The sequence below is a fragment of the Salvelinus alpinus genome, chromosome 6 (assembly GCF_045679555.1).
Source record: "Salvelinus alpinus chromosome 6, SLU_Salpinus.1, whole genome shotgun sequence".
In the NCBI taxonomy this organism is placed as follows: Eukaryota; Metazoa; Chordata; class Actinopteri; order Salmoniformes; family Salmonidae; genus Salvelinus; species Salvelinus alpinus.
Genome location: NC_092091.1, coordinates 14769816 through 14797098, shown reverse-complemented (window position 1 = coordinate 14797098; position 27283 = coordinate 14769816). Strand labels below are relative to the sequence as shown.

The 27283-nt window shown below is 41.8% G+C and overlaps 1 protein-coding gene across 3 annotated transcripts in view; it reads right to left on the bottom strand.

The window, feature by feature from the left end:
• LOC139578197 (chemokine-like protein TAFA-5) overlaps positions 1-27283 on the bottom strand; it is a 111528-nt gene that overhangs the window by 30505 nt on the left and 53740 nt on the right. For all 3 annotated transcript variants that reach the window (XR_011675507.1, XR_011675508.1, XM_071405501.1), the window contains exon 2: positions 8064-8213. Coding sequence is in view for 1 of the 3 variants with exons in the window: in XM_071405501.1 (XP_071261602.1) it covers positions 8064-8213 (150 nt within the window). In the remaining 2 variants the exon portion in view is untranslated. The remainder of the gene's footprint in view (positions 1-8063; positions 8214-27283) is intronic.

The following is a 27283-nucleotide window of genomic DNA, read 5'->3' as shown; positions in this document are numbered from 1 at the left end:
GGCCATGTATCGCGAGATCTTGGCCAACAACCTCCTTCCCTCAGTAAGAGCATTGAAGATGGGTTGTGGCTGGGTCTTCCAGCATGACAACAACCCAAAACACACAGCCAGGGCAACTAAGGAGTGGCTCCGTGAGAAGCATCTCAAGGTCCTGGAGTGGCCTAGCCAGTCTCCAGACCTGAAACCAATAGAAATTCTTTGGAGGGAGCTGAAAGTCCGTATTGCCCAGCGACTGCCCCGAAACCTGAAGGATCTGGAGAAGGTCTGTATGGAGGAGTGGGTCAAAATCCCTGCTGCAGTGTGTGCAAACCTGGTCAAGAACTACAGGAAACGTACGATCTCTGTAATTGCAAACAAAGGTTTCTGTACCAAATATTAAGTTCTGCTTTTCTGATGTATCAAATACTTATGTCATGCAATAAAATGCAAATTAAAACTTAAAAATCATACAATGTGATTTTCTGGATTTTTGTTTTAGATTCCGTCTCCCACAGTTGAAGTGTACCTATGATAAAAAATTACAGACCTCTACATGCTTTGTAAGTAGGAAAACCTGCAAAATCGGCAGTGTATCAAATACTTGTTCTCCCCACTGTATATATATATATATACGGTTGAAGTTGGAAGTTTACATACACTTAGGTTGGAGTCATTAAAACTCGCTTTTCAACCACTTCACAAATTTCTTGTTAACAAACTATAGTTTTGGCAAATCGGTTAGGACATCTACTTTGTGCATGACACAAGTAATTTTTCCAACAATAGTTTACAGACAGAATATTTCACTTATCACAATTCCAGTGGGTCAGAAGTTTACTTACTTACTTACTTACTTACTTTATTGTCCCCATGGGGAAATTTTGTTGCAGAGTCATGTAGATGTTTAAAGTGGCGTTTAAATACAAAACAAAATTGACAATACAACTTTCCTAACAGTTACACACCAATAAAGCTTCTTTTTTAAAGACTAGCTTGCTGGCCTTACTGAGTCAATAGGAACATTAGCCCGAGCTATTTAGGAGGGATATCACACCTGGCACAAATTATTGTCTAGTTGTGTTTTTCCTGCTCAGGTGTGCCCTGTACCTGCGCCCAGAGGGGAGTAGTTCAGAGTCCGGGTACAGGGGGTGGCTTGGGTCTAAAATTATTTTGTGAGCCTTGTGGAGGGCCCTGACCTTAAAGATCTCATACAGGCCTGTCTGTTTGACTCCAAGTACCTTGCTTGCTGTGGTGATAATCCTTCTCAGCATATTTCTCTGGCTGACAGTGGCATTGCCAAACCAACAAACATTACAAAAAGTTAAAATACTCTCAATGAAAGATTTGTAAAACAGAGTCAGTACAGTACAGTCTACATTAAAAGATCCCATACACTAAGTTGACTGTGCCTTTGAACAGCTTGGAAAATTCCAGAAAATGATGTCATGGCTTTAGAAGCTTCTGATAGGCTAATTGACATCATTTGAGTCAACACAGGTGTACCTGTGGATGTATTTCAAGGCCTACCTTCAAACTCAGTGCCTCTTTGCTTGACATCATGGGAAAATCAAAACAAATCAGGCAAGACCTCAGAATAAAAATTGTAGACCTCCACAAGTCTGGTTCATCCTTGGGAGCAATTTCCAAATGACTGAAGGTACCACGTTCATCTGTACAAACAATAGTACGCAAGTATAAACACCATGGGACCACACAGCCATCATACCGCTCAGGAAGGAGATGCGTTCTGTCTCCTAGAGATGAACGTACTTTGGTGCGAAAAGTGCAAATCAATCCCAGAACAGCAAAGGACCTTGTGAAGATGCTGGAGGAAACAGGTACAAAAGTATCTATATCCACAGTAAAACTAATCCTACATCGACATAACCTGAAAGACCGCTCAGCAAGGAAGAAGCCACTGCTCCAAAACCGCCATAAAAAAGCCAGACTACGGTTTGCAACTGCACATGGTGACAAAGATCGTACTTTTTGGAGAAATGTCCTCTGATCTGATTAAACAAAAATAGAACTTTTTAGCCATAATGACCATTGTTATGCTTGGAGGAAAACGGGGAACGCTTGCAAGCCGAAGAACACCATGCAAACCGTGAAGCACCTTGTTGTGGGGGTGCTTTGCTGCAGGAGGGGCTGGTGCACTTCACAAAATAGATGGCATCATGTGGAAGGAAAATTATGTGGATATATTGAAGTAACATCTCAAGACATCAGTCAGGAAGTAAAAGCTTGGTCGCAAATGAGTCTTCCAAATGGACAATGACCCCAAGCATACTTCCAAAGTTGTGGCAAAATGGCTTAAGGACAACAAATTCAAGGTATTGGAGTGGCCATCACAATGCCCTGACCTCTGACCTCAATCCTAGAAGATTTGTGGGCAGAACTGAAAAAGTGTGTGCGAGCAAGGAGGCCGACAAACTTGACTTATTGTGGGAAGCTTGTGGAAGGCTACCCAAAACGTTTGACTGAAGTTAAACAATTTAAAGGCAATGCTACCAAATACTAATTGAGTGTATGTAAACTTCTGACCCACTGGGAATGTGATGAAAGAAATAAAAGCTGAAATAAATCAATCATTCTCTCTACTATTATTCTGACAGTTCACATTCTTAAAATAAAGTGTTGATCCTAACTGACCTAAGACAGAGAATTTTTACTCTGTCTTAGGTCAGAGTAAAAATTGTGAAAAACTGAGTTTAAATGTATTTGGCTAAGGTGTATGTAAACTTCCGACTTCAACTGTATATGTATATATATACACCCACACACACTACCGGTCAAAAGTTTTATAACACCTTCTCATTTAAGGGTTTTTCTTTATTTTGACTATTTTCTACATTGTAGAATAATAGTGAGACATTACACATATGGAATCATGTATTAACCAAAAAAGTGTTAAACAAATCAAAATATATTTGATATTTTTCAAAAAGCCACCCTTTGCCTTGATGACAGCTTTGCACACTCTTGGAATTCTCTGAACCCGCTTCTCCCTGGAATGCTTTTACAACAGTCTTGAAGGAGTTCCCACATATGCTGAGCACTTGTCAGCTGCTTTTCCTTCACTCTTCGGTCCGACTCATCCCAAACCATTTCAATTTGGTTGAGGTCGGGTGATTGTGGAGGCCAGGTCATCTGATGCAGCACTCCATCACTCTCCTTCTTGGTAAAATAGCCCTACTCAGCCTGGAGGTGTGTTAGGTCATTTTCCTGTTGAAAAACAAATGATAGTCCCACTAAGCGCAAACCAGATGGGATGGCGAATCGCTGCAGAATGCTGTGGTAGCCATGCTGGTTAAGTGTGACTTGAATTCTAAATAAATCACAGTGTCACCAGAAAACCAACCCCACACCATAACAACCTCCTCCTCCATGCTTTACGGTGGGAAATACACACGCGGAGATCATTCGTTCACCCACACCGCGTCTCACAAAGACATGGCGGTTGGAACCAAAAAATCTCAAATTTCGACTCCAGACCAAAGGACAAATTTCCACCGGTCTAATGTCCATTGCTCGTGTTTCTTGGTCCAGGCAAGTCTCTTCTTATTATTGGTGTCCTTTAGTAGTGGTTTCTTTGCAGTAATTTGACCATGAAGGCTTGATTCACACAGTCTCCTCTTAACAGTTGATGTTGAGATGTTTCTGTTACTTGAACTCTGTGAAGCATTTATTTGGGCTGCAATTTCTGAGGCTGGTAACTCTAATTAAATTATCCTCTGCAGCAGAAGTAACTCTGGGTCTTCCATTCCTGTGGTGGTCCTCATGAGAGCCAGCTTCATCATAGCGCTTGATGGTTTTTGCGACTGCACTTGAAGAAACTTTCAAAGTTCTTGAGATTTTCCGTATTGACTGGCCTTCATGTCTTAAAGTAATGATGGACTGTCATTTTTCTTTGCTTATTTGAGCTGTTCTTTCCATAATATAGACTTGGTATTTTACCAAATAGGGCTATCTTCTGTATACCACCCCTACCTTGTCACAACACAACTGATTGGCTCAAACGCATTAAGAAGGAAATCAATTCCACAAATTAACTTTTAACAAGGCACACCTGTTAATTAAAATGCAATCCAGGTAACTACCTCATGAAGCTGGTTGAGAGAATGCCAAGAGTGTGCAAAGCTGTCATCAGGGCAAAGGGTGGCTATTCGAAGAATATAAAATATATTTTGATTTGTTGAACACTTTTTTGGTTACTACATGATTCCATATGTGTTATTTCATAGTTTTGATGCCTGCACTATAATTCTACAATGTAGAAAAAAGTAACAAAAATAACAAATAATTTTGTGAAAATTATGATAATGGCTTTTTAGTGTAAGTGCTGTTTGAAAAGACCACCTGAAATTTCAGCGCGTTTTGGTGGGATGGAGTTTTGGCCTGCCTGGCGACATTCTCAGGTGGTATAAGTTAATAGATAACAAAGAGAGTTTCAAATATCTCTGCCAAAAGCAGCTAGTTTTCAGGTTACATATCCCTGCCATTAGGCTCATCCAATTAGTCCCCTCACTCAGACCACTCCCAGACAGTCCTAGCTACATTTTTGCGATTTGCTAAGAAGCAATTTCTGTACAAATTTTACAATTTTAATTGAAAACATTCATATAACAGTAGTTTAATTGTTACACAAATGATTTGATAGTGAGATAAAAATGGCTGCATTGGACCTTTAACGGATTACATTAATTGGAAACGAAAATGTAATCCTAAACCATTTTTCCATTTATAAATAGGTAGGGTATGGCTACATTGCCATTGTTGATTTGCCGTGGAAAACAAAGAAATGTAATATTTTATTTAAATTCGACAGAATGGTTGCCAAATAGATAAGTCGTCATTAGTCTGCTCAATTAAAAGGATTAAATTGTTCCAATGATAATACCCACCAGAGTGCGAAATAGTCATGAAAATGTTGGCAGCAATCAGGATTAAGAGTAAACCCCGACATCCGCTTTAGGGAGAGGTAAATTGATGGCCTATAACGGATGCAATTGAGATCAGCTGTGCTGGTGATTGATGGTTTAACAACAGATCAGATAGCGATAATCTGGGGGGCCATGGATGGTTGCAATTGGCCCGCAGGGTTTGTATCTGTACATAATGTGGTCCACATAATGCCCCCGACATTTGAGATTGTAATATTTAGACAAATTCATATGAAAGGTTATCTGATTTGAATTGTACTTGTTTGGAGACAAGTGACCAAATAATTGAATTTGATATTACAGGTTTCCTGTCATCATTTTCCTAAATCTGTGTCAAAAGAGGTGTTAAAAGAGGGCAAATAGTTTTTAAAACACTTTTTGAATAGGTGGCTCAGCTCTGTCTCAGAATCAAAGCTAACGTTCCTAAACTTTGTCATTGTTATGCTAATGTTCATGTCACATGTCAAGTTGTAGCCTTACAGGCAAATTAGACTTCTTTCCTCATATTACTCTACCTGTCATGTCAACAATGCTCTTTTTTTTTTTTAATTCTCTTTCTTGCTTTACAAAAATATAATTCCCTCCTGAGTTACAATTGTTTGAGAGACTGTAGAGAAACTTTGCAGTCATATTTTGAACCTCTCATCTTTCCAGCTGAGCTTTTAGGTCAGTTGCAATACTCTTCTTCTAAATGTAACTTTTAATGTCCATCATGTTCATAATATGACATGGATCAAAAGGGATCACAATTATGTACTGTAGGTAGAACATAAAATGATCATGAAACGCAGCAAACTCTGACTACTCAGAATGGCTTGTATCCAATTTCAAATGATACTGCAATGCAACAGAAGTCACTGGAAAACACTGTTCTCCATGTACTGTCTGGGGTCACAATTACAGTCAGTCTAAATCTTCCCTTCAGCGACTGCCCTCGAACAGGTTGATGATTCTTGATGCTTTCAGTATGATCTGAGAGGAAGAGGCGAAGCGAGAGGGCCCACTCACGTCAAAATCTGTCCATGCGTGAATACAGTGATAAGCAGACTGATAAGCAGACCGATAAGCAGTTCGCCTGCCTTCCCGCCTTTGGGACAACGACTCCCATTGTTAGGGAAGAGACAAGACCATCTCGTCATTATACAGTATCTCTCGTATGATGCTCTACATCACTAGCAGAAAATCACCATTGAAACATGTTGAAAAGAAGGCAACTTTTTAGGTGGATGTTTTTTTGGCCTCTAGGCCTTTTGAAAGGCAGTAAAGAATATAATCTTAAATTGAGAAACTACATCTAAGGTACCTCCTTTGTTTTCTCGAAGACACCGGCGATCAATTGAAACGAGTCAACAGCAAAGCCACAGCACACAAATCTGCCCCTACAGTGACCTTTTGTCCACATTTAAAGGTCTCAGGTGTAACTTATTTTATAATCACAATCGGAAAGAGTAATGGGTCTCCAGTTAAGATGAACTGTACCGTGCCCCGTAAGTCATCCCCCTGGTCTACTGGAGTGATATCATTACATCCAGAGCAGACTTCAACAACGCCACTAATCTACCTGGTGGCAACAGTACCTCAACCCTGACAACAGCACCTTTTCATCTCTCACTCTCTCTTTAACTGAAATCAATACCAGGCACCCTGTCACTTCAGGGAGATGTTGAAAGGGGACCGGATAGCATGAAATAGCAAAGAAGTGAAGTCTATATAAACAACAATGGCTACAAACTCCTGCTTTTTGTTGATTCTGTTGAAGTCTCTATTTCCTATGAACTAATACGCTGAAGGAATGTTTCACACAATATTTCTTTGAGAGTCATTTGCGACGGCAAATGGCAGCTGTTCCCTGTGTGATTAGAAAAAGGCCTTGAGGGTCTTTGAAAGAGATCAAAGTCACAGGTGAAATCATTACATGGTAACATTTCCACAAAAGCAGAGGCAATCTAAACTCCTATTGTGCCTTTGTAAATATAATCCAACTCCTTATGAGCCAAAGACAACACCGCATGGAGGATTACTGATTTAGTTGACTTTTGAGATATTTTTGCCCACATCCTTGCAGTTTGGCTGTAGCAGAGGGCTTAAGATGTGATGGATATATGGATTATCCTGTTAGAAATGTGACCTCTGTGGAACAAAGGAATGGGGATAGAGGACAAAATCATTTGGAGCACGTGGTACTGCAGCTTGGGGACCTTGAGAATTGAGGGGAAGATTAAAAATGATTGAAATCTCATTCGTTTTTTCAGACTGATGGAGTAAACCCTGCTCTATGGTTCGTTCCCCAATGTTTATTTCTGGAACAAACAACAAAAGAAAATGAGTGGCCGAGCTAAGATGCGACCTGACATAAATACCAAGCCTGCAAAGATACGGCATGCTCTAGGTAAGTAAAGGTCACTGAAGTTGTATACCGACATATTTTTAAGAGCAACGACAACCACCAGACACCTCAGGTGTTAAACTTGTCATTAGGATGTTGTGTTATGCGTTTCACTTAGGTAGAGAGGTATCATAGCAACAACAGCTACAGGAAGAGTGTCAAAGGCAAGTTGTCAACAGTAAAGCTGGAAAAACAGGTCACAGCGATCAGCAGCATTCTCAAAATGCCAAAACAAAGTTGAGGGTGCCTAAAATAGTCACTTTGGTGCTAGGCAACATTATAGAAAGGGTACACATTTCTGTCACAACTAGTGCAAAATGCCAATTTCTGCCTTTATAAGTTAAGAACTTTTTGAGGGCTTTTGTCAAATCATCTTTGTAAGTATCGCACAAATGGAGAGAAGGTATTTTAACTTGATAGAACGTCCAAAGTAATATAAGCTCAATGGAATCCCCACAGAGAGAGACAATTCTCTGTACAGCCAGGAGCTGCTTTCCAATCCTCCCCAGATGGCAACCAGGTCAAGAACAGCAGGTGATGAAATGCAATGCAACATTCCATTCCCATACGAGATGCCTAAACCACCTCAACAGAGATAACAGAGTAATCCACAACATCAGAAATGGTCCTGGGGATACATAGGGGGTGGTGGCCCAAAGAGGCCCTCGAGGGGAGCTTTCTAAGCCCCTCTCAATCCCTATGCTTGGGGGGGCTCTCTCTGAAAGTGAAGGATGGAGGTAGATCTTGGCTCTTACCGTCTACACAAGCCGGTCTGGCTCTCGTGGTGCCGGCAATCTGTCCCTTCTTGCAGGCACACCTCGCCGTCTGTCGTGCTATGGTCCGCCGCGGCTGACTGCTGTCCCGGTCCAGAGTGACAATCTCACACGTACCTGCTGCCAACTGACCTGAAGATAGGAAGAGGAAATTATGTCAGACAGATAGGTGGAAGTGAAGGCTATTCCACATGGCAGAATGATCATATGGAGGGAGATACTGTACTTCCAGTGCTTAGACACATTGAGGTGAAAGGTCCCATTAAATGGATACATTTAGCGAAACTAGAACATTGACCAATCAATCATTCACCACCAATCATAACCAATCACAAAGGACCAGTGTCCTTCCTCATGGCCATTCCCCTCACATCCTATAGGCTAACATCATCTCTGACACAGTGGAGACTGTTTTGTGCAGGACGGCTCATAATAATGATGGAACGGAGTCAATGGAATGGCATCAAAACATGTGTTTGATACCATTCCACATATTCCGCTCCAGCCATTACCAGGACCCCGTCCTTCCCAATTAAGGTGCCACCAACCTCTTGTGCTCTGACACCATCACACGTGATAAAATGGTCTCTAGAGGTTTCCTTAGAAATCCACTTATACCTCCCAGTCATATTTCAGTGTTCATTTCCCTTCCTCAGTGCATGGATGAGGTGGGACAGTGGTTTGGTTGGACACCAGAGTTGTTGATGTATCTAAGTTCTGGGACCTTTTGACCTAGCTCCTGATTGGAGATTAACCTGTGTGATTGGACTGGCCCTGGGGTCTTCTCCATAGGGATTCAGTGGGCTCTCAGAGTCAGCGGTTGTAATTTGCAAGCAGCGTGGTGTGGTGATTTAATCTGGCCCCAAGTCACAGTGTAGAGGTTCTGGGGAGTTAATTAAGTTTACTGCAGGGACACATCCAGAGTAATGGTGGGCTGTCGGATAGTGATTCAGAGAGAAATGTTCCAGCCTCTCAGAGGGTTCCCAGTTAAAATGGAGATGGAGAGAAGCACAACACATCTGTTCTCTGGTATAACCGGCGCAGGTAGCCTAGCGGTTAAGAATGTCGCGCCAGTAACTGGAAGGTTGCTGGTTTGAATCCCAGAGCTCACTAGGGGAAAAATCTGTCAATGTGTCCTTAAGCAAGGCACTTAACCCTAATTGCGCCTGTAAATTGCTCTAGATAAGTGCATTTACTAAAATGTTTGAGAGTAATATTACAGTCAGGATAAATACTGGGATATTAATACTTTGGAATTGGACCTCCTGCCCTCCATACAATTATTTCGCTAGTAATGCAGGTCACACGCTTTGACAAGGCACGACAGTTCTGAAACATTACACTTGATTTGTGCCACATTCATTGTAGATCAGTTACTTTGTAGCTGCATTACATTTAGATTAAAATAACTGAACATGCAGATTCACTGGCATTTAGACCAAGACTCCGTCAGTACAGTAACTACAGCATTGAAGAAATCACTGTCATATGTTTTACTGTATACACAACAGTGCACTGTCAATGCATAACCATTGGGCCATTTGAGCTATATCCACAGGCCCGGGGAAACAGGGAAGGTTATAATCCAATCCCACGTTGCTACATACTGTTGGACATGAGGAACAATAACCCGTGCTCCACATGTACCCCATTTTCCAAATATTTTTTTCTATTCATTTTATTTCACCAGGTAAGCCAGTTGAGATCAAGTTCTCATTTACAACTGTGACCTGGCCAAGATAAAGCAAAGCAGTGTGACACAAACAACAACACACAGTTACACATGGAATAAACAAACATACCGTCAACAACACAATAGAAAAGTCTATACACAGTGTGTGCAAATGAAGTAAGATTAGGGAAGTAGGGAAGATTAGGGAAGTAAGGCAAGAAATCGGCCGTAGCAATTTCGCAAAAAAACCCTGGAGTGATAGATGTGCAGAAAATGAATGTGCAAGTAGAGATACTGGGGTGAAAAGGAGAAAATACATACATATATAAATAAAATAAATAACAATATGGGGATGAGGTAGTTGGATGGGCTATTTACAGATGGGCTATGTACAGGTGCAATGATCTGTAAGCTGCTCTGATAGCTGATGCTTAAAGCTAGTGAGGGAGATATGAGTCTCCAGCTTCAGTGATTTTTGCAATTCATTCCAGTCATTGGCAGCAAAGAACTGGAAGGAAAGGCGGTCAAAGGAGAAATTGGCTTCGGGGTGACCAGTGAAAAATACCTGCTGGAGCGCGTGCTATAGGTGGGTGCTGCTATGGTGACCATTGAGCTGAGATAAGGCGGGGCTTTACCTAGCAAGGACTTATAGATGACCTGGAGCCAGTGGGTTTGGTGACGAATATGAAGCGAGGGCCAGCCGCAGTGGTGGGTAGTATACAGGGCTTTGGTGACGAAACGGATGGCACTGTGATAGACTGCATCCAATTTGCTGAGTAGAGTGTTGGAGGCTATTTTGTAAATGACATCGCCGAAGTCAAGGATCGGTAGGATAGTCAGCTTTATGAGGGTATGTTTGGCAGCATGAGTGAAGGATGCTTTGTTGCGAAATAGGAAGCCGATTCTAGATTTCATTTTGGATTGGAGATGCTTAATATGAGTCTGGAAGGAGAGTTTACAGTCTAACCAGACACCTAGGTATTCGTAGTTGTCCACATATTCTAAGTCAGAACCGTCCAGAGTAGTGATGCTAGGCGGGCGGGAAGGTGTGGGCAGCGATCGGTTGAAGAGCATGCATTTAGTTTTACTTCCATTTAAGAGCTGTTGGAGGCCACGGAAGGAGTGTTGTATGGCATTGAAACTCGTCTGGAGGTTAGTCAACACAGTGTCCAAATAAGGGCCAGAAGTATACAGAATGGTGTCATCTGCGTAGAGGTGGATCAGAGAATCACCAGCAGCAAGAGCGACATCATTGATGTATACAGAGAAAAGAGTCAGCCTGAGAATTGAACCCTGTGGCACCCCCATAGAGACTGTCAGAGGTCCGGACAACAGGCCCTCCGATTTTACACACTGAACTCTGTCTGAGATGTAGTCGGTGAACCAGGCAAGGCAGTCATTTAAGACACCAAGGCGGTTGAGTCTGCCGATAAGAATGTGGTGATTGACAGAGTCGAAAGCCTTGGCCAGGTCGATGAGTATGGCTGCACAGTATTGCCTTTTGTCGATGGCGATTATGATATCGTTCAGGACCTTGAGCGTGGCTGAGGTGCACCCATGACCAGCTCAAAAACCAGATTGCATAGCGGAGAAGGTACAGTGGGATTCAAAATGGTCGGTGATCTGTTTGTTAACTTGGCTTTCGAAGACCTTAGAAAGGCAGAGTAGGATAGATATAGGTCTGTAACAGTTTGGGTCTAGAGTGTCTCCCGCTTTGAAGAGGGGGATGACCGTGGCAGCTTTCCAATCTTTGGGGATCTCAGACGATATGAAAGAGAGGTTGAACAGGCTGGTAATAGTGGTTGCAACAATATCGGCGGATGATTTTAGAAATAGAGGGTCCAGATTGTCTCGCCCAGCTGATTTGTAGGGGTCCAGATTTTGCAGCTCTTTCAGAACATCAGCTATCTGGATTTGGGTGAAGGAGAAATGGGGGAGGCTTGGGCAAGTTGCTGTGGGGGGTGCAGAGCTGTTGACCAGGCAGAGCTGTTGACCGGGGTAGGGGTTGCCAGGTGAAAAGCAAGGCCAGTCGTAGAAAAATGCTTATTGAAATTCTTGATAATCATAGATTTATCGGTGGTGACAGTGTTTCCTAGCCTCAGTGCAGAGGGCAGCTGGCAGGAAGTGCTCTTATTCTCAATGGACTTTACAGTGTCCCAATTCTTTTTGGAGTTTGTGAGACAGGATGCAAATTTCTGTTTGAAAAAGCTAGCCTTTGCTTTCCTAACTGCCTGTGTATATTGGTTCCTAACTTCCCTGAAAAGTTGCATATCGCTGGGTTATTCAATGCTAATGCAGTACGCCACAGGATGTTTTTGTGCTGGTCAATGGCAGTCAGGTCTGGAGTGAACCAAGGGCTATATCTGTTCCTGGTTCAACATTTTTTGAATGGGGCATGCTTATTTAAGATGTTGAGGAAAGCACTTTTAAAGAATAACCAGGCATCTTCTACTGACGGAATGAGGTCAATATCTTTCTAGGATACCTGGGCCAGGTCGATTAGAAAGGCCTGCTCGCTGAAGTGTTTTAGGAAGCTTTTGACTGTGATGAGGGTTGGTTGTTTGACCACGGACCCATTACGGACGCAGACATTGAGGCAGTGATCGCTGAGATCCTGGTTGAAGACAGCAGAGGTGTATTTAGAGGACAGGTTGGTCAGGATGATATCTATGAGGGTGCCTGAGTTTACGGATTTGGGGTTGTACCTGGTAGGTTCCATGATAATTTGGGTGAGATTGAGGGCATCTAGCTTAGATTGTGGGACGGCCGGGGTGTTAAGCATATTCCAGTTTACGTCACCTAAAAGTACAAACTCTGAAGATAAATGGGGGGCAATTAATTCACATATGGTGTCCAGGGCGCAGCTGGGGGCTTAGGGGGGTCTGTAAAAAGCGGCAACAGTGAGAGACTTATTTCTGGAAAGGTGGATTTTTAAAAGTAGAAGCTCGAACTGTTTGGGCACAGACCTGGATAGCATGACAGAACTCTGCAGGCTATCTCTGCAGTAGATTGCAACTCCACCCCCTTTGGCAGTTCTATCTTAGCGGAAAATGGTATAGTTGGGGATGAACATTTCAGAATCTTTGGTGGCCTTCCTAAGCCAGGATTCAGACACGGCTAGGACATCAGGGTTGGCAGAGTGTGCTAAAGCAGTGGAAAAAAACACTTAGGGAGGAGGCTTCTCATGTTAACATGCATGAAACCAAGGCTTTTACGGTTACAGAAGTCAACAAACGATAGCACCTGGGGAATAGAAGTGGAACTCTGGGCTACAGGGCCTGGGTTAACCTCTACATCACCAGAGGAACAGAGGAGGAGTAGGATAAGGGTACAGCTAAAGGCTATAAGACCTGGTCGTCTATTGCCTTGGGGACAGAGAATAAAAGGAGCAGATTTCTGCTTGTGGTAGAATAGATTCAAGGCATAATGTACAGACAAGGGTATGGTAAGAATGTGTTGCGTGATGATGAGAGAGGTTTCGTCTCTGGAGTTATCAATTAACAGAGGTGAGGTCTCCGCATGTGTGTGGGGTTGGACGAAAGAGCTATCTAAGGCAATTTGAGCAGGACTGAGGGCTCTACAGTGAAATAAAGCAATAAAAACTAGCCAAGACAGCAGTAGACAAGGCCTATTGACATTATAGAGAGGCATAAAGCAATCACAGGTGTTGATCAGGAGAGCTAAGACAACAATGGGTAAATGGCGAAGAAAGGGCAGAGTGGGTCAGTTAGATACATACAGGACCTGGGTTCGAGGCTGGGGCCGACAGGTAAACAACATTATGTACCGTGTTATTGAAACAGTGCAGGGGGCATCAGCTGTGTAGCCGAGTGATCATAGGGTCAAAAGAGTAGCAATAGGTGAGACAGGGTGCTGTACGGTATTCACTAATACACTGGGCGAGCAGGGGACACAGCATTCAGAAAAAGCTAACGGGCCTGGGCTAGTAGATGATTCTGCTAGCCCAGTAACAGAATAGCCTGTTGAGACCACATCGGGCGATCACGTCGGCAGTCCAGTTGTGATGGATCGGCGGGGCTCCGTGTCGACGATAAAGGGTCCAGGCCAATTGGCAAAGGAGGTAATTGTAGCCCTAGAATTAGTTGGTATATGGGCCTCGCTCGAGGCTAGCTGGTGCTTGCTTCGGGACAGAGGCGTTAGCTAACAGTAGCCATTAGTTTGCAGCTAGCTAGCTAGCTAGGAGTAATGCTCCAGCGTAATGATCCAGAGTGGCAGGAATCCGGTGATATGGTAGAGAGACACAGTCCGATATGCTCTGGGTTGATATCACGCTTTGCAGACTTGCAGGTGATTGTCCGAGCTAAGGCTGGCTGATTCCGGGGAAAAAGGTGAGGACAGCTAGCCGTGGCTAACAGACTAGTAGCTAGTTAGCTGGCTAGCCCCTGATGGAAGTTCCAGTTATAAGGAATAAAAATAACAGATCCGCACCTCATTGGGTGAGGCGGGTTGCAGAAATCCAGTGATATCGTAGAGAGAAGCAGTCCGATATGCTCTGTGGGTTGCGCTGTGCAGACTGGCAGGTGATTGTCCGAGCTAAGGCTGGATGAATCCGGGGGAAAAAGGCGAGGACAGCTAGCCGTGGCTAACAAAGACTAGTAGCTAGTTAGCTGGCTAGCTTCTGATGGAAGTTCCAGTTATAAGGAATCAAAATAGCAGATCCGTACCACAAAGGGTGAGGCGGGTTGCAGGAAAGTATATTTTGTTCGTAGATAGAAGTGAGATTAAGATATATACAAAAAAAACAGTCTATTTGACAAGCAAAGCATGAACGTTAACTCATTAGAATGGTCTGTGCTATCCGGCATCCTTGGGATGTCCCAGCCCCCATTGAAGTTGAAATATAAAAATATAAAAAAGGTAACAGTTAAGGTTAGTGTTTAGGGTATGGACGTCCCAAGGATCCCGAATAGCACTGACCACGTTAGAATTGGCCCTGCCTGTTGTAGCTTTAAGGAGAGAAAGCGAAGGTCCAAGTCTGCCGTAAATATACATTATGCTGCCATAAAATAGGCCTGTCACATTAATGGTGGCTAGATGAAGATGTATGTGCAGATGGGGTAAATAAACACTCCATCAAAAGCTGAAAGATGGAGACGGATTAGCAGTCTACTGTATAACTACATCATCGATGTGATTATTGACATCTCACTCAAGCGCTTTCTGGGATTTCTGTACATTCCCTCCTTTGCTCAGATATCATTCTCATTTGGATTGATTTGCTGACTGCAAATGAAAACTCCAAAATGGACATGGCATCTTTATTCTGCATGCTTCTCCTTTTCAAGCATGCCAAGAAACAACCTTGAGCAATGAAATCAAACATTTTTCCCAGCATATTCTTTCCTTTAGCATCACAGTACACCTATCAAAAAAAAGGGGTTGGTTTGTCCTTTCGCTGTTCAAGTTGAGGTAAAGCAAACATACTTTTGTAAGCTCTCTCTTGTTAGGTCTGTGACATTCTTTGTGAGGAAGAGTTGAGTAAAATACTGCTCCCATTTTAACCCTACCTTATTCATCTGCTAAATCATAAACAACAAGAGGCCATTATCTTCTTCACATTTATATGAATAGAAAACCTTCTGGAGTTCCCTATCGCATCATGGGCAGCTTAGATCTTACATTTATTTGTGAATGATCAAATCACCACATATCACATGCTTGCTATCCAGAGGTAGAACATTTTCAAAGGTGGCTATTGAAAATAAGATACGGCACACTGTGATTATGCTACAGGGAAAAGGTATGTATGTAATTTGAATCATTCCATGATTCAATCTAATAGAGCTTTTTTCCAGGTGTGAAATCTCTGCTTTCCATTGTTGCCGTCTATTTTCTGTCCTGCGTCTGCTGAGCTCGAATGGATGTGGGAGTGCTCACCTCAACAAACAATGTTAAACACAAACAACATTTATTTTGCCATGGCATACTGTAGGTCAAAGCCAGTCACATGTTCAATGTTAAATAATGCTGCATTCACTACTACCTATGTCCACAATGATGCATAATTTCAGTAACATGTGGTACATACCATACATCAATCATATGAATCCCAAAACTGAACAGATAAACTTCCTGTTGGTGTTCATCCAAAATACTTCCCCCGTCTTTGTTTACCTCATCAACCATTAATCCGAGCTATCCGGAATCCGTGCTACGTCCTTACCAATTGAAGTTGAAATGTAAAATGATTAAGGTAAGGGTTAAGGTTAGGTAAGGGTTAAGGTTAAGGTAAAGGTATGAGTTAAGGTTAGGGTAGGGACGTCCCAAGGATCCGGATAGCACTGACCATCAACCATTCTGCTGAATCCGAGGCAGAGTTTATTACTTGTCATAATTCAACCCGTCATAATTCAGGATAAATTTACAAAGGCAAAGAAATATTACACCTCTGTCAGAACTGCCAAAGAAAACCTTTCTCTGGATGAGCCTTGCTGCAACTGTTCTCATCAGAAAACTGAAACTTTCAATCCAATCTATTTCGGGCAGATGAGTTGCTTGAGAACTTCAGTGATTATTGGAAGATTTTCAAGAGATGATTTGATTCTTTCTCTTCTCCCTTTCACCTCATCCAAATAACTCTCAAAGTTATTTCAATGTTCACTGTCTTCCAATGTTACTTCGTTAATGACTTTGCAGCCTTTTGACATAAAACATTTCTAAATGCCCATGTATGTAAGTCTTGGTACGCTACCATTGTTCAGAAATTGTGTAGGTGAGTGTGTAGCGAACCTAATTTTAATTAAATATCAAGTACATTTTCCATTAGAACCAAGGTGGCTTGTTGTACTGCATGACCTTAGATATTTATCTTTTGTCACAGGAAAATCTGCTATTATTCCATAGTATGTGCAGTAATTATTTTCTGGTTTGGCCTTGTATTATGTTTCCTTGTCAAGAAACAGCTAGAAAAACCATTAAAGAGGGAAGATGAAGAACAATAAGTGAACCCTCACGTTTACGCATGGTGCTGTGTTTTAATGGAATGTATTCCAAACCCCTGCGAGATCCGCTTATACTCCACAGGGTCTAAATACGACATTTTTTCCCCCACGTTACATACTTCCCCATCCCCTTCCATGAGAAACCAGAAATGTTGTTGGCTTTTTTTCAACCACTTTATTTGGACGCTGGGGAACCCTGAGGGGTATACGATATACTACATGTAGCTAGATGTACCCAGGCTTTTTTTAATTAGCTAGTTTCAGTTAGTTTCACATTCCAGCTCAGGTTTCATCTGTACTACGATGGTGGATATTGCTCGTTCGTCTGCCGCCAACTCTGACAGGCTAATAACTGATCGTGCATGTCACACACGGCCAGTCCAATTCCCAACTCGTCATTGAGACGATGCTGAAACATCAATCCATGAGGGAGCCAGTGCCACATTAACATGTTTGCCAAAATCAGCATGAAATTAAAGATATCTTGCAAATTCAGCAGGATATGATGTGAACTAGGCTTTTAGAAGTGCCGTCTTTCTCTTACTACGTATTGTTAATGCCGTCTTTGATGTGCTTTACTGTGCTTATCAATGAACACAGCACCTTTTTCCCCACTCCTATGGATAAAATATTTTTTATAACGTTATACAAACGTTTTACTCTACGTGGACTTTCAAATGTTCCTTGTAATTACAAAATAAGTAATGTGATATGCATTTTAATGTCTTTAAAAAATATATATACAGTTGAAGTCGGAAGTTTACATACACTTAGGAAAAGTGAAAATCAATCCCAGAACAACTACAAAGGACCTTGTGAAGATGCTGGAGGAAACAGGTACAAAAGTATCTATATCCACAGTAAAACGAGTCCTATATCGACATAACCTGAAAGGCCGCTCAGCAAGAAAGAAGCCACTGCTCCAAAACCGGCATTAAAAAAGCCAGACTATGGTTTGCAACCGCACATAGTGACAAAGATCGACATTTTTGGAGAAATGTCCACTCGTCTGATGAAACAAAAATAGAACTGTTTGGCCATAATGACCATCGTTATGTTTGGAGGAAAAAGGGGGAGGCTTGCAAGCCGAAGAACACCATCCCAACCGTGAAGCACAGGGGTGGCGACATCATGTTGTGGGGGTGCTCTGCTGCAGGAGGGACTGGTGCACTTCACAAAATAGATGGCATGAGGAAGGAAAATTATGTGGATATATTGAACCAACATCTCAAGACATCAGTCAGGAAGTTAAAGCTTGGTCGCAAATGGGTCTTCCAAATGGACAATGACCCCAAGCATACTTCCAAAGTTGTGGCAAAATGGCTTAAGGACAACAAAGTCAAAGTATTGGAGTGGCCATCACAAAGCCCTGACCTCAATCCCATAGAAAATTTGTGGGCAGAACTGAAAAAGCGTGTGCGAGCAAGGAGGCCTACAAACCTGACTCTGTTACACCAGCTCTGTCAAGAGAAATGGGCCAAAATTCACCCAACTTATTGTGTGAAGCTTCTGGAAGGCTACCCCAAATGTTTGACCCAAGTTAAACAATTTAAAGGCAATGCTAGCAAATACTAATTGAGTGTATGTAAACTTCTGACCCACTGGAATGTGATGAAATAAATAAAAGCTGAAATAAATCATTCTCTCTACTATTATTCTGACATTTCACATTCTAAAAATAAAGTGGTGATCCTAACTGACCTAAAACAGGGAATTTGTACTAGGATTAAATGTCAGAAATTGTGAAAAACTAAGTTTAAATGTATTTGGCTGAGGTGCATGTAAACTTCCGACTTCAACTGTATATTCACATTTGCAAGAGGAAGGGAATCTGATTTAATTGGTCCTCAACTTGCGGCTCAGACACTCCATTTTGGATGAATTGTGTCAATTCTGAGTTAGCCTGCCCCGGAGCAGGATAGTTCTGAAGCATTCGTTGTCATAGAAATTAATCTGACTAAAAGATGAGCCACTTGTGTGATACCGGTTATCCCGACTTGAACTCAGAGTTGACCAAAGTTACCTCGCTAACTCCTTAAACCAGATACATAGTATACCCTTCTGGTCTCTCTGGAGAGAAACTGCCATTTGTCTGTCGTCCTTTCCTGCATATAGGCCATAATTGTTGGGGCCTGCTAGATATTGGAGTAGGGAGAGTCCATGGGCCCATTCATAGGAGTTCATCAGCATGCGAGAGGGCACCCGCGGTCACTGCAGTGACTGAATGCAGACTTCCCAACGCCTAGGCTTTAATCTCTCCCCTTCATCCATTCATTCAGCCTCAGAAATGGTGCTGTGGATCAGCTGTATGGTAAATATACTCACACACATCCTCTCTCTTTCCCTCTTTCCTCTCTCTCTCCAACTTTTTTTCCCACACACATCTCCCCCTGTGTGACCTTCCATGTCTTAGTACTATCTTAGTACTATCCCCCTTGTGTGACTTTCCCTGTCTTAGTATTACCTCCCCCTGTGTGACTTTCCCTGTCTTAATACTATCTCCCCCTGTGTGATCTTCCCTGTCTTAATACTATCTCCCCCTGTGTGATCTTCCCTGTCTTAATACTATCTCCCCCTGTGTGATCTTCCCTGTCTTAATACTATCTCCCCCTGTGTGATCTTCCCTGTCTTAATACTATCTCCCCCTGTGTGATCTTCCCTGTCTTAATACTATCTCCCCCTGTGTGACTTTCCCTGTCTTAATACTATCTCCCCCTGTGTGACTTTCCCTGTCTTAATACTATCTCCCCCTTTCTGACCTTCCCTGTACTACCTCTCCCGGTGACTTTCCCTGTCTTAGTACTACCTCTCCCTGTGACCTTCCCTGTCTTAGTACTTCCTCCCCCAGTGTGACTTTCCCTGTCTTTTCTTTCCTCTCAGGGTTCGATTCCTTTTCCCCATCTCTGATCTCAATCCTTGACTTCTACCCTCAGAAAATACTTGATCAAAGGTGCTCCGACATAGGGTAGCAAAAATAACTCTGGATAGGAAAATCACAGTGCAAAGCAGTAAGATATCAAAGTGCAGTACTGCATAAGCATTTCATATGCAGAGCATTTTAACAAAATTTGGTGAGCAAACTCTGACCTTGGATATGCACTTAAAAACAAAATGTGGCTCTACATAACCTTGGGTAAGAACTTATGTGCTTGCCAAGGACAGGTTTTATACTTCAGGGTTTATCTTGCTTGGGGCGTCTTATTCCAAACATGTAAGATGTTCAACATGTATTATTTGTCTCATGGCATGGGTGAAAAGAGATGCTTACCCAAACCCTTAATATGTCCCTATTGTACATTTTATGTACTTAAGAATTACTTTGGAAACAGAACACAAAAATGATTCCTTATTAAATATGGCTAACAGTCAGTTTTTGACGCTTCTTCGGGAAAAAAGCTGGTTTTGTTCTTAAGTAGAAATCAAGAACCATGTTGTTTGGAAGGAAAAATTTGCCTCAGCCATGTACCTTATCAAACAGACACTAATCCACCCAAACATATTTTAGTGATAAGGCTGAGACCTACTAAGTACCTCAAATTCGTGATGAGCGACAACGCCGGCTTTGACAAGATAAACGTGTCTTGGCTGTGTGTACGTACCGAGTGACAGTGCAACTGCTTGCTACGTCAACCACCACTCTCCACTTCAGTTAGTCCTTCGTTTTTATGGCAGTCAAACTGACAACTGTGTCATCCAGAAGAGGCTTTTTCCCCTGACAATGTCATGTTATTCAAAAACCCTCTTTTACAACAAAAACGAATCACTGTGAAGAGCCGTCTTACTGTGAAAGGACGAATGCTACACATTCAAACATTTTTTCTTGACAGGGAGCTAATTTATTTCTGATCTAATGTAAAGTGCTTAATGAAATAGTCAAGGACAATGATATGAAATGGAGGTACAAACAGAATCTACATGCTAACAATAGCCTTGTCTGACACAACAACAATCAGGGAGATGGAATGCAACAATCCAACATGGATGCTACAGGAACACATAAACAACATGTTCACCAAGCTTAAAAACCAAACTGACCTCCCTGTTTTGGCTGCTGGGATATAGAGAGGGCTGCTTAGAAGAGAACGTTTCCGTGGTGAACCCCTTGGAGGCCTGGGTATACTGTGGAGGGAGTCTGCCGGTTGTCTGTCCCCTTGCCAGATCATTTTGGCACTCATCCGTGGCTTACCACAGCCAAAAGGCAGCACTGACAGTGATACTCGTCCCACAGGAGTGGATTGAAAAAATGAACACAGTACAGTATCAGAAAATATGTCTGTTCCAAAGGATATGTGCCCACATACACACTTGTTTGTGTGCAAGTACTTACAAATCTAAGAGTTGAAGACAGCAAGGACACCAAGCTTGTATACATGCATGATGATTTAGGAGATTAAGTAGCTTGTCCTTTGAGATGAGTAAAAAAAAAATCTGGGTTTGTTAATCAAATTTTAAAAAATCAAATTTGTTGCACGTCTCTGTAAATAAGAGAGATGCAATTTACTCGGCAATGGAGAGTGAAATTACTTGAGTACTTCAGTTCTTTGCCACTAGGTCTCACTCCTAGTGAAAAGGCCAAAGATATGCTATGGTAATGTTCCTGTCCAAATGACATATTGTAATGCTGTGCACTGGCTCATGCTTGGTTGAGTCCATGTTTTAAACTAGGAGATGTAGACATCGGCTGAGGCTCATCATGAGTCTTGTTCTGGAGGCAGCTCTGCAGAGTGGTCACTAGCTGGCACAGCCACAAAGTCATAACATATGATTTTGAACCTAACCATAACCCTAACCATAAATTAAGACCAAAAAGAACATTGTTTTTATAAATGTTTACAATATAGACAATTTTGACTTTGCAGCTGGCCTATACACGGGTAAATCACTCAGTTCTGCCTCCAAGAAAAGACTAGACTTAAGCTCCATTGCTACTACTAGGGTCTATAGCCAACACTGATCGCTATTCCAAGACACATTTGAAAAGAGATGTCAGCTTTCAAGCCACATTTAGAGAAGAACGCACTATAAAAAACATTGTAGGATGAATTAAATCAGCAAGATTAGTACACAGCAAAAGTGGCACAAAATAGGAGGTGGCAGTTTTCCTGGCTTTCAGAATAATTCCTCCAATACGAACCCAAAAAGCATGATTCTGCGGTGTGTGTGTGTCTGACTAGCCATAAATTAACTAACCTTGTAATTGTGTTTGACAGCCTGTATAAGATATGACTCTGGGCCACTCCAATCACTGTGCCACTCCAATCACCGGACCACTCCATTGTGATTCCCCAACCTCAGGACTGTATAGGAGCTAATGTATCTCATCACTGGTATTCTCACTGCCAGTGAAAGACAGTCTGATAATGGTTATCCCCCCCCCCCTGACTGCTCATATGGAGACAGCAGAGCTACTTCAGAAGTGTGAAGGCTTCTTTCCATGTAGAAAGGGGCTAACGTGTGACATGGAGGTCAAAAATTCTAAATGGTTGGATTCGAGTGGAATGGCATTTTTCATGTAGCTTGTGTGCATGGTTAAAGGTAAACATGAAAGATGTGTCAGACTATGGAAACCCTCCATCTACCTAGATGGTTTCAATAAAGCACTAACATTGACAGACAAAGGTCTTTACTTTTGACATAAACATACTGTGATTCTTGTAAAGCTTTTGAAAATGTATTGTGACCCACCAGGTCAACCAGACCTTTGTCTCTTCTACCCAGAACATGTATTTTACTTTTTTATTTAACCTTTATTTAACGAGGCAAGTCAGTTAGGAACAATTTCTTATTTACAATGACGGCCTACCAAACCCTAACCCGGACTACGCTGGGACAATTGTGTGCCACCCTATGGAACTCCTAATCACGGCCGGTTGTGATACAGCCTGGAATCGAACCAGGGTCTGTAGTGACGCCTCTAGCACTGAGATGCAGTGCCTTAGACTGCTGCACGACTCGGGAGTCTTAAGCTGCCATCCAAAAGGAATAGGCCTCAACAGACCATTTGGGAAACACTACTGCAAATACCAAGCTCTGTACCTCATTCTGAATGCCACAAACAGAGCTTTTTACTTATTCGATCACATGTTGAACCAAATGCCTGGTTCAGCACCAGTTGAAGCCCAAGAGAAAGGTAGTTATTTGCAGTAATTCATTCTGCCAACATTTAGATGATGTATGACGCATCGGTCGAAGAGCCAAAGAGGAAACTCAGTAACGGGTAACCCATGGTAACCACAGAGAGCGGCAATAGCGTTCCTTCTATCTGTCGATCTCTCACCTGCTCTCTCTACTCACCACCTCCAATTCATTCCTGTCCTTCACGCCTCCATCTAGCATGTTCCACAGAAATAAAGCCGACAGACAATAGCTAAGTTTCCATCCAATTGGTGACAGATTTGAATGTGAATATTCTAAAACCGCACAAAAACAATACGTACATTTTCTCGCCAGAGATGTGTTTCCATCAAATTGACTTGGGTTAGGCTGTATATGTTCACATAATGCACATGAAAATAACTTATTGGTATTATTTGTATTTGTCAAACAGCAACCAAGCATTGATCATTATGTCAGTAGAATTAGACTCTTGATATTTATTGGAAAGGAACATCAAGCTTATCACCTTGCACTTTCACCACCCTGTGAAGTTCATCGTCATTTATTTAATCTGCAGACTAATGAACTGCATGCTTTCCCGAGTCGTAGTGGGAGGACCACACACCATGGTTATTATATCAATATTGTCATCATTTGGTTTTATTTTATTGTTTCCATCAGGCCTGTCATGACCTTTTACTTGCCTAAAAAGGTTGGATGGAAACTGACTAGGAAAAAAGAGGAGCTCAATGGGGTGGTGATAAAGAGATACATAGAGGACTCTAGTGCCCCCAAGCATGTTTTAGCATGGAAAGTGCCATGGAGGACTTTCACCAAATGCAAAAGCCCACAATCACACAACAACTTTAAGTTTGAAACGTTGAGTGTCATTTTTGACTGGTCAATTTCATCATCTCTTGATCGATTCATCATTTCCACCAGTCACTTTCCAGCACAAGGCTAGTCTTTATACTACAGGAACATTCAGAGAGAGTTCTCAGAGGACTGAGAATCAAGAAAGGCTACAAGGCCCTGCATTGAACTTGGAATGAATAAAAAAATTGTTGCAGTTCTGTGTGTATTTACTGACTGACCATTATGACTTTGAAGTCAATCATTTCTACTGTTTTTATTTCCATTTATTCCCAGTTTGACAAGGGCACATTCACTTCATATCTATATAATAATTGTTATTCCCAACAGAAACTATTGTGCAACGTACTGTATCTATCCTGCCTATCATCTATCTGCCCAATTATTTACAATGTCTTTCAATCATCCATCCATCCATCCATTCATCCATCTTCCATCCATCCATCCATCCATCCATGTTATCCACAAACCATTTGTGGGTAACATAAATTCCAATATTTAGACAAATGGTCCATGGAGTGTTACCTCTTTACAATCAATACAGTATAATGTATGCTGTACATATGCACCTGCATGTTACCCCACCTTAACAAACCTAATGTTTCCTAACTAATGTTGTGGTTGCTTAGATCGACAGATGGATGGATAGATGGATTAAAGGATGGAAGAAGGAATGGATGAAAGTTGGATGGATTATTTTATTTTATTCGGATCCCCATTAGCTGACGCTAGGACGACAGTTAGTCTTCTTGGGGTCTGACTTTATGAAAAAGACTAAAATACTTTACAATTTACATACATTTAAAACCATTAACATGTAGACATTTCAGACATGGGTGGATGAAGGAAGATGGAAGATGGATGGATGAATGAATGATGGAAGGAAGATGGATGGATGATGGATGGATGAATGAAAGACATTGTAAATAAAAGTTGGGCAGATAGATGATAGGCAGGATAGATACAGTACATGAATATACGGTTATGCAATTCAGAGTCATTTGTCAAGGGCACTTCCTTGTTTAATCTGTGTTTTAGTTTGATATTTACTAGCAGAGAAAGCCTTGTGAGTTATTCTTCAAAATACTATGTAGCATTTTGCATATACTACTTTATAGAGAGCTTTAAATGGAAGGAAAGTATATGTCCAGATTCACAAAAAGAAAGATAGAGACAAAAGAAAGATCTGTTTTAAGCATGAAATTCAAACATTGCCACCAATGTTAACCAGACACACTTTCCTTACTTTGAGAACAATGTGTCTTCCATTTCCCCTATTTCAGATAGAGCAACTCCAGTCCTCGGGGGCCGGTCACACTTTTTCCCCATCCCTAGCAAACACAGCTGATTAAACTAATTGCATTCTAAACTGAAGATCATGACTAGTGATCAACTGGTGAAAGGCAAAAGCAATGAGAGCAAATTAACACCATGTGATGCTCTTCATTGTGGAATAAACATCTCAGGCATAACCAGGCCCACTCATGATCACAAATAATGAAATTATAGCAGGAAATGAGAGAGAGCTTTCTGTGGTGATATTGCTTTTCACTTGCTACATAGCCTGAATCATAATATTTTCCAATTGCTTTCAGTTGGGATACAATTGCAACTGGCATGCAATTTATTCAAGGATGAGGGAATAAGGGAAAGTGACATTCATTGATATGGGATATTCATTAAAAGCCATCTTTTTTTAATTTCCTCCAAATTGAAAATAGGAATAACAATCACGCAGTTCACTAAATGGCCGTGCCACAAATGAAGGTTCCTTTGTTTGGCCTTCAAGTCAAAACAGGGAAATAATGATTAGGTTGAAATTGCTTTTGACATCATGCAGCGTCGGTTGCTGTTCTTCTTATAATGGTTAGTATCTCTATTACCATGGCCTGTAAACAAACCCATACCCTATCATCTTGTGTCATGATGCTTCTTGCACCCAATGTCAGAGCTGTTTTTGAATTTTCTGAAAACATGGCAAGTCAGCCATTTTGGGGTGTAACTGCAAATTAAAATTGGTTCACACAACTAGTTCAACATAGTCTCACTACATACATTGCAGTCGGAAAGTATTCAGACCCCTTGACTTTTTCCACATTTTGTTATGTTACAGCCTTCTTTTAAAATGGATAAAAAGGTTTGTTTTCCTCGTCAATCTACACACAATACCCCATAAAGCAACAACAGGTTTTACATAAGTATTCAGACCCTTTACTCAGTACTTTGTGAAGCACCTTTGGCAGTGATTACAGCATTGAGTCTTCTTGGGTATGACACTACAAGCTTGGCACACCGGTATTTGGGGAGTTTCTCCCATTCTTCTCTGCAGATCCTCTCAAGCTCTGTCAGGTTGGATGGGGAGTGTCGCTGCACAGCTATTTTCAGGTGCCTCCAGAGGTGTTTGATCGGGTTCAAGTCCGGGGTCTGTCTGGGCCACTCAAGACCATTCAGAGACTTGTCCCGGAACTACTCCTGCGTTTTCTTGGCTGTGTGCTTAGGGTTGTTGTCCCGTTGGAAGGTGAACCTTCGCCCCAGTCTGAGGTCCTGAGCGCTCTGGAGCAGGTTTTCATCAAGGATCGCTCTGTACTTTGTGCCGCATTCAGGCCAAAGAGTTCAATCTTGGTTTCATCAGACCAGAGAATCATGTTTCTCCTGGTCTGAAAGTTTGAGGTGCCTTTTGGCAAACTCTAAGTGGACTGTCACATGCCATTTACTGAGGAGTGGCTTCCGTCTGGCCACTCTACCATAAAGGACTGATTCGTGGAGTGCAGCAGAGATGGTTGTCCTTCTGGAAGGTTCTTCCATCTCCACAGAGGAACTCTAGAGCTCTGTCAGAGTGACCATCGAGTTCTTGGTCACCACCCTGATCTAGGCCCTTCTCCCCCAATTGCTCAGTTTTGCCAGGCGGCCAGCTCTAGGAGTCTTGGTGGTCCCAAACTTCTTCCATGTAAGAACAATGGAGGCCACTGTGTTCTCAAGAACCTTCAATGCTGCAAACATTTTTTGGTACCCTTCCCCAGATCTGTGCCTTGACACAATCCTGTCTCTGAGCTCTACGGACAATATAAATCATGATAATGATGATAGTAAGCTAAATTGTCATAAATTCCTCTTCTCTCCCACAGATTCCCATAAGATCTCAGGCTCCAGGATGGGAAAATGCTTAACAAGAAAAAAACAGATGAAGACACAGAAGGGGACCATGCAACCCTAGGTTGTATTTTAAATAGTTCATCTGGTTTGAATTTCTATTCTGATTTGTACTGCCATAAAAGGGGAGAAAAATACCCCGTTTATCTGAATTAGCTAGGCTACTCACTATACCAATGATAGGCTATAGATTTTAGTCACTGCAAATAAAATAGTTTCCCCAATGTATCTTTCTATTAAATTACATTTTGTTCTCACTATGTATTGCATTTTTGAGGAGAATATATGTTGTTATAAATAGCCAGAAGGTTTCCACTTTCTCTGAAGCTACATTTTTTAAAAGTTATAAATATTGGTAGGCCTACCTCATTAATAAATGATCAGCCGGTTTCCACTTTATTTAATGGTATCTTTTTAGCAGTTATAAATGTTGGTAACTCATTTGTTAA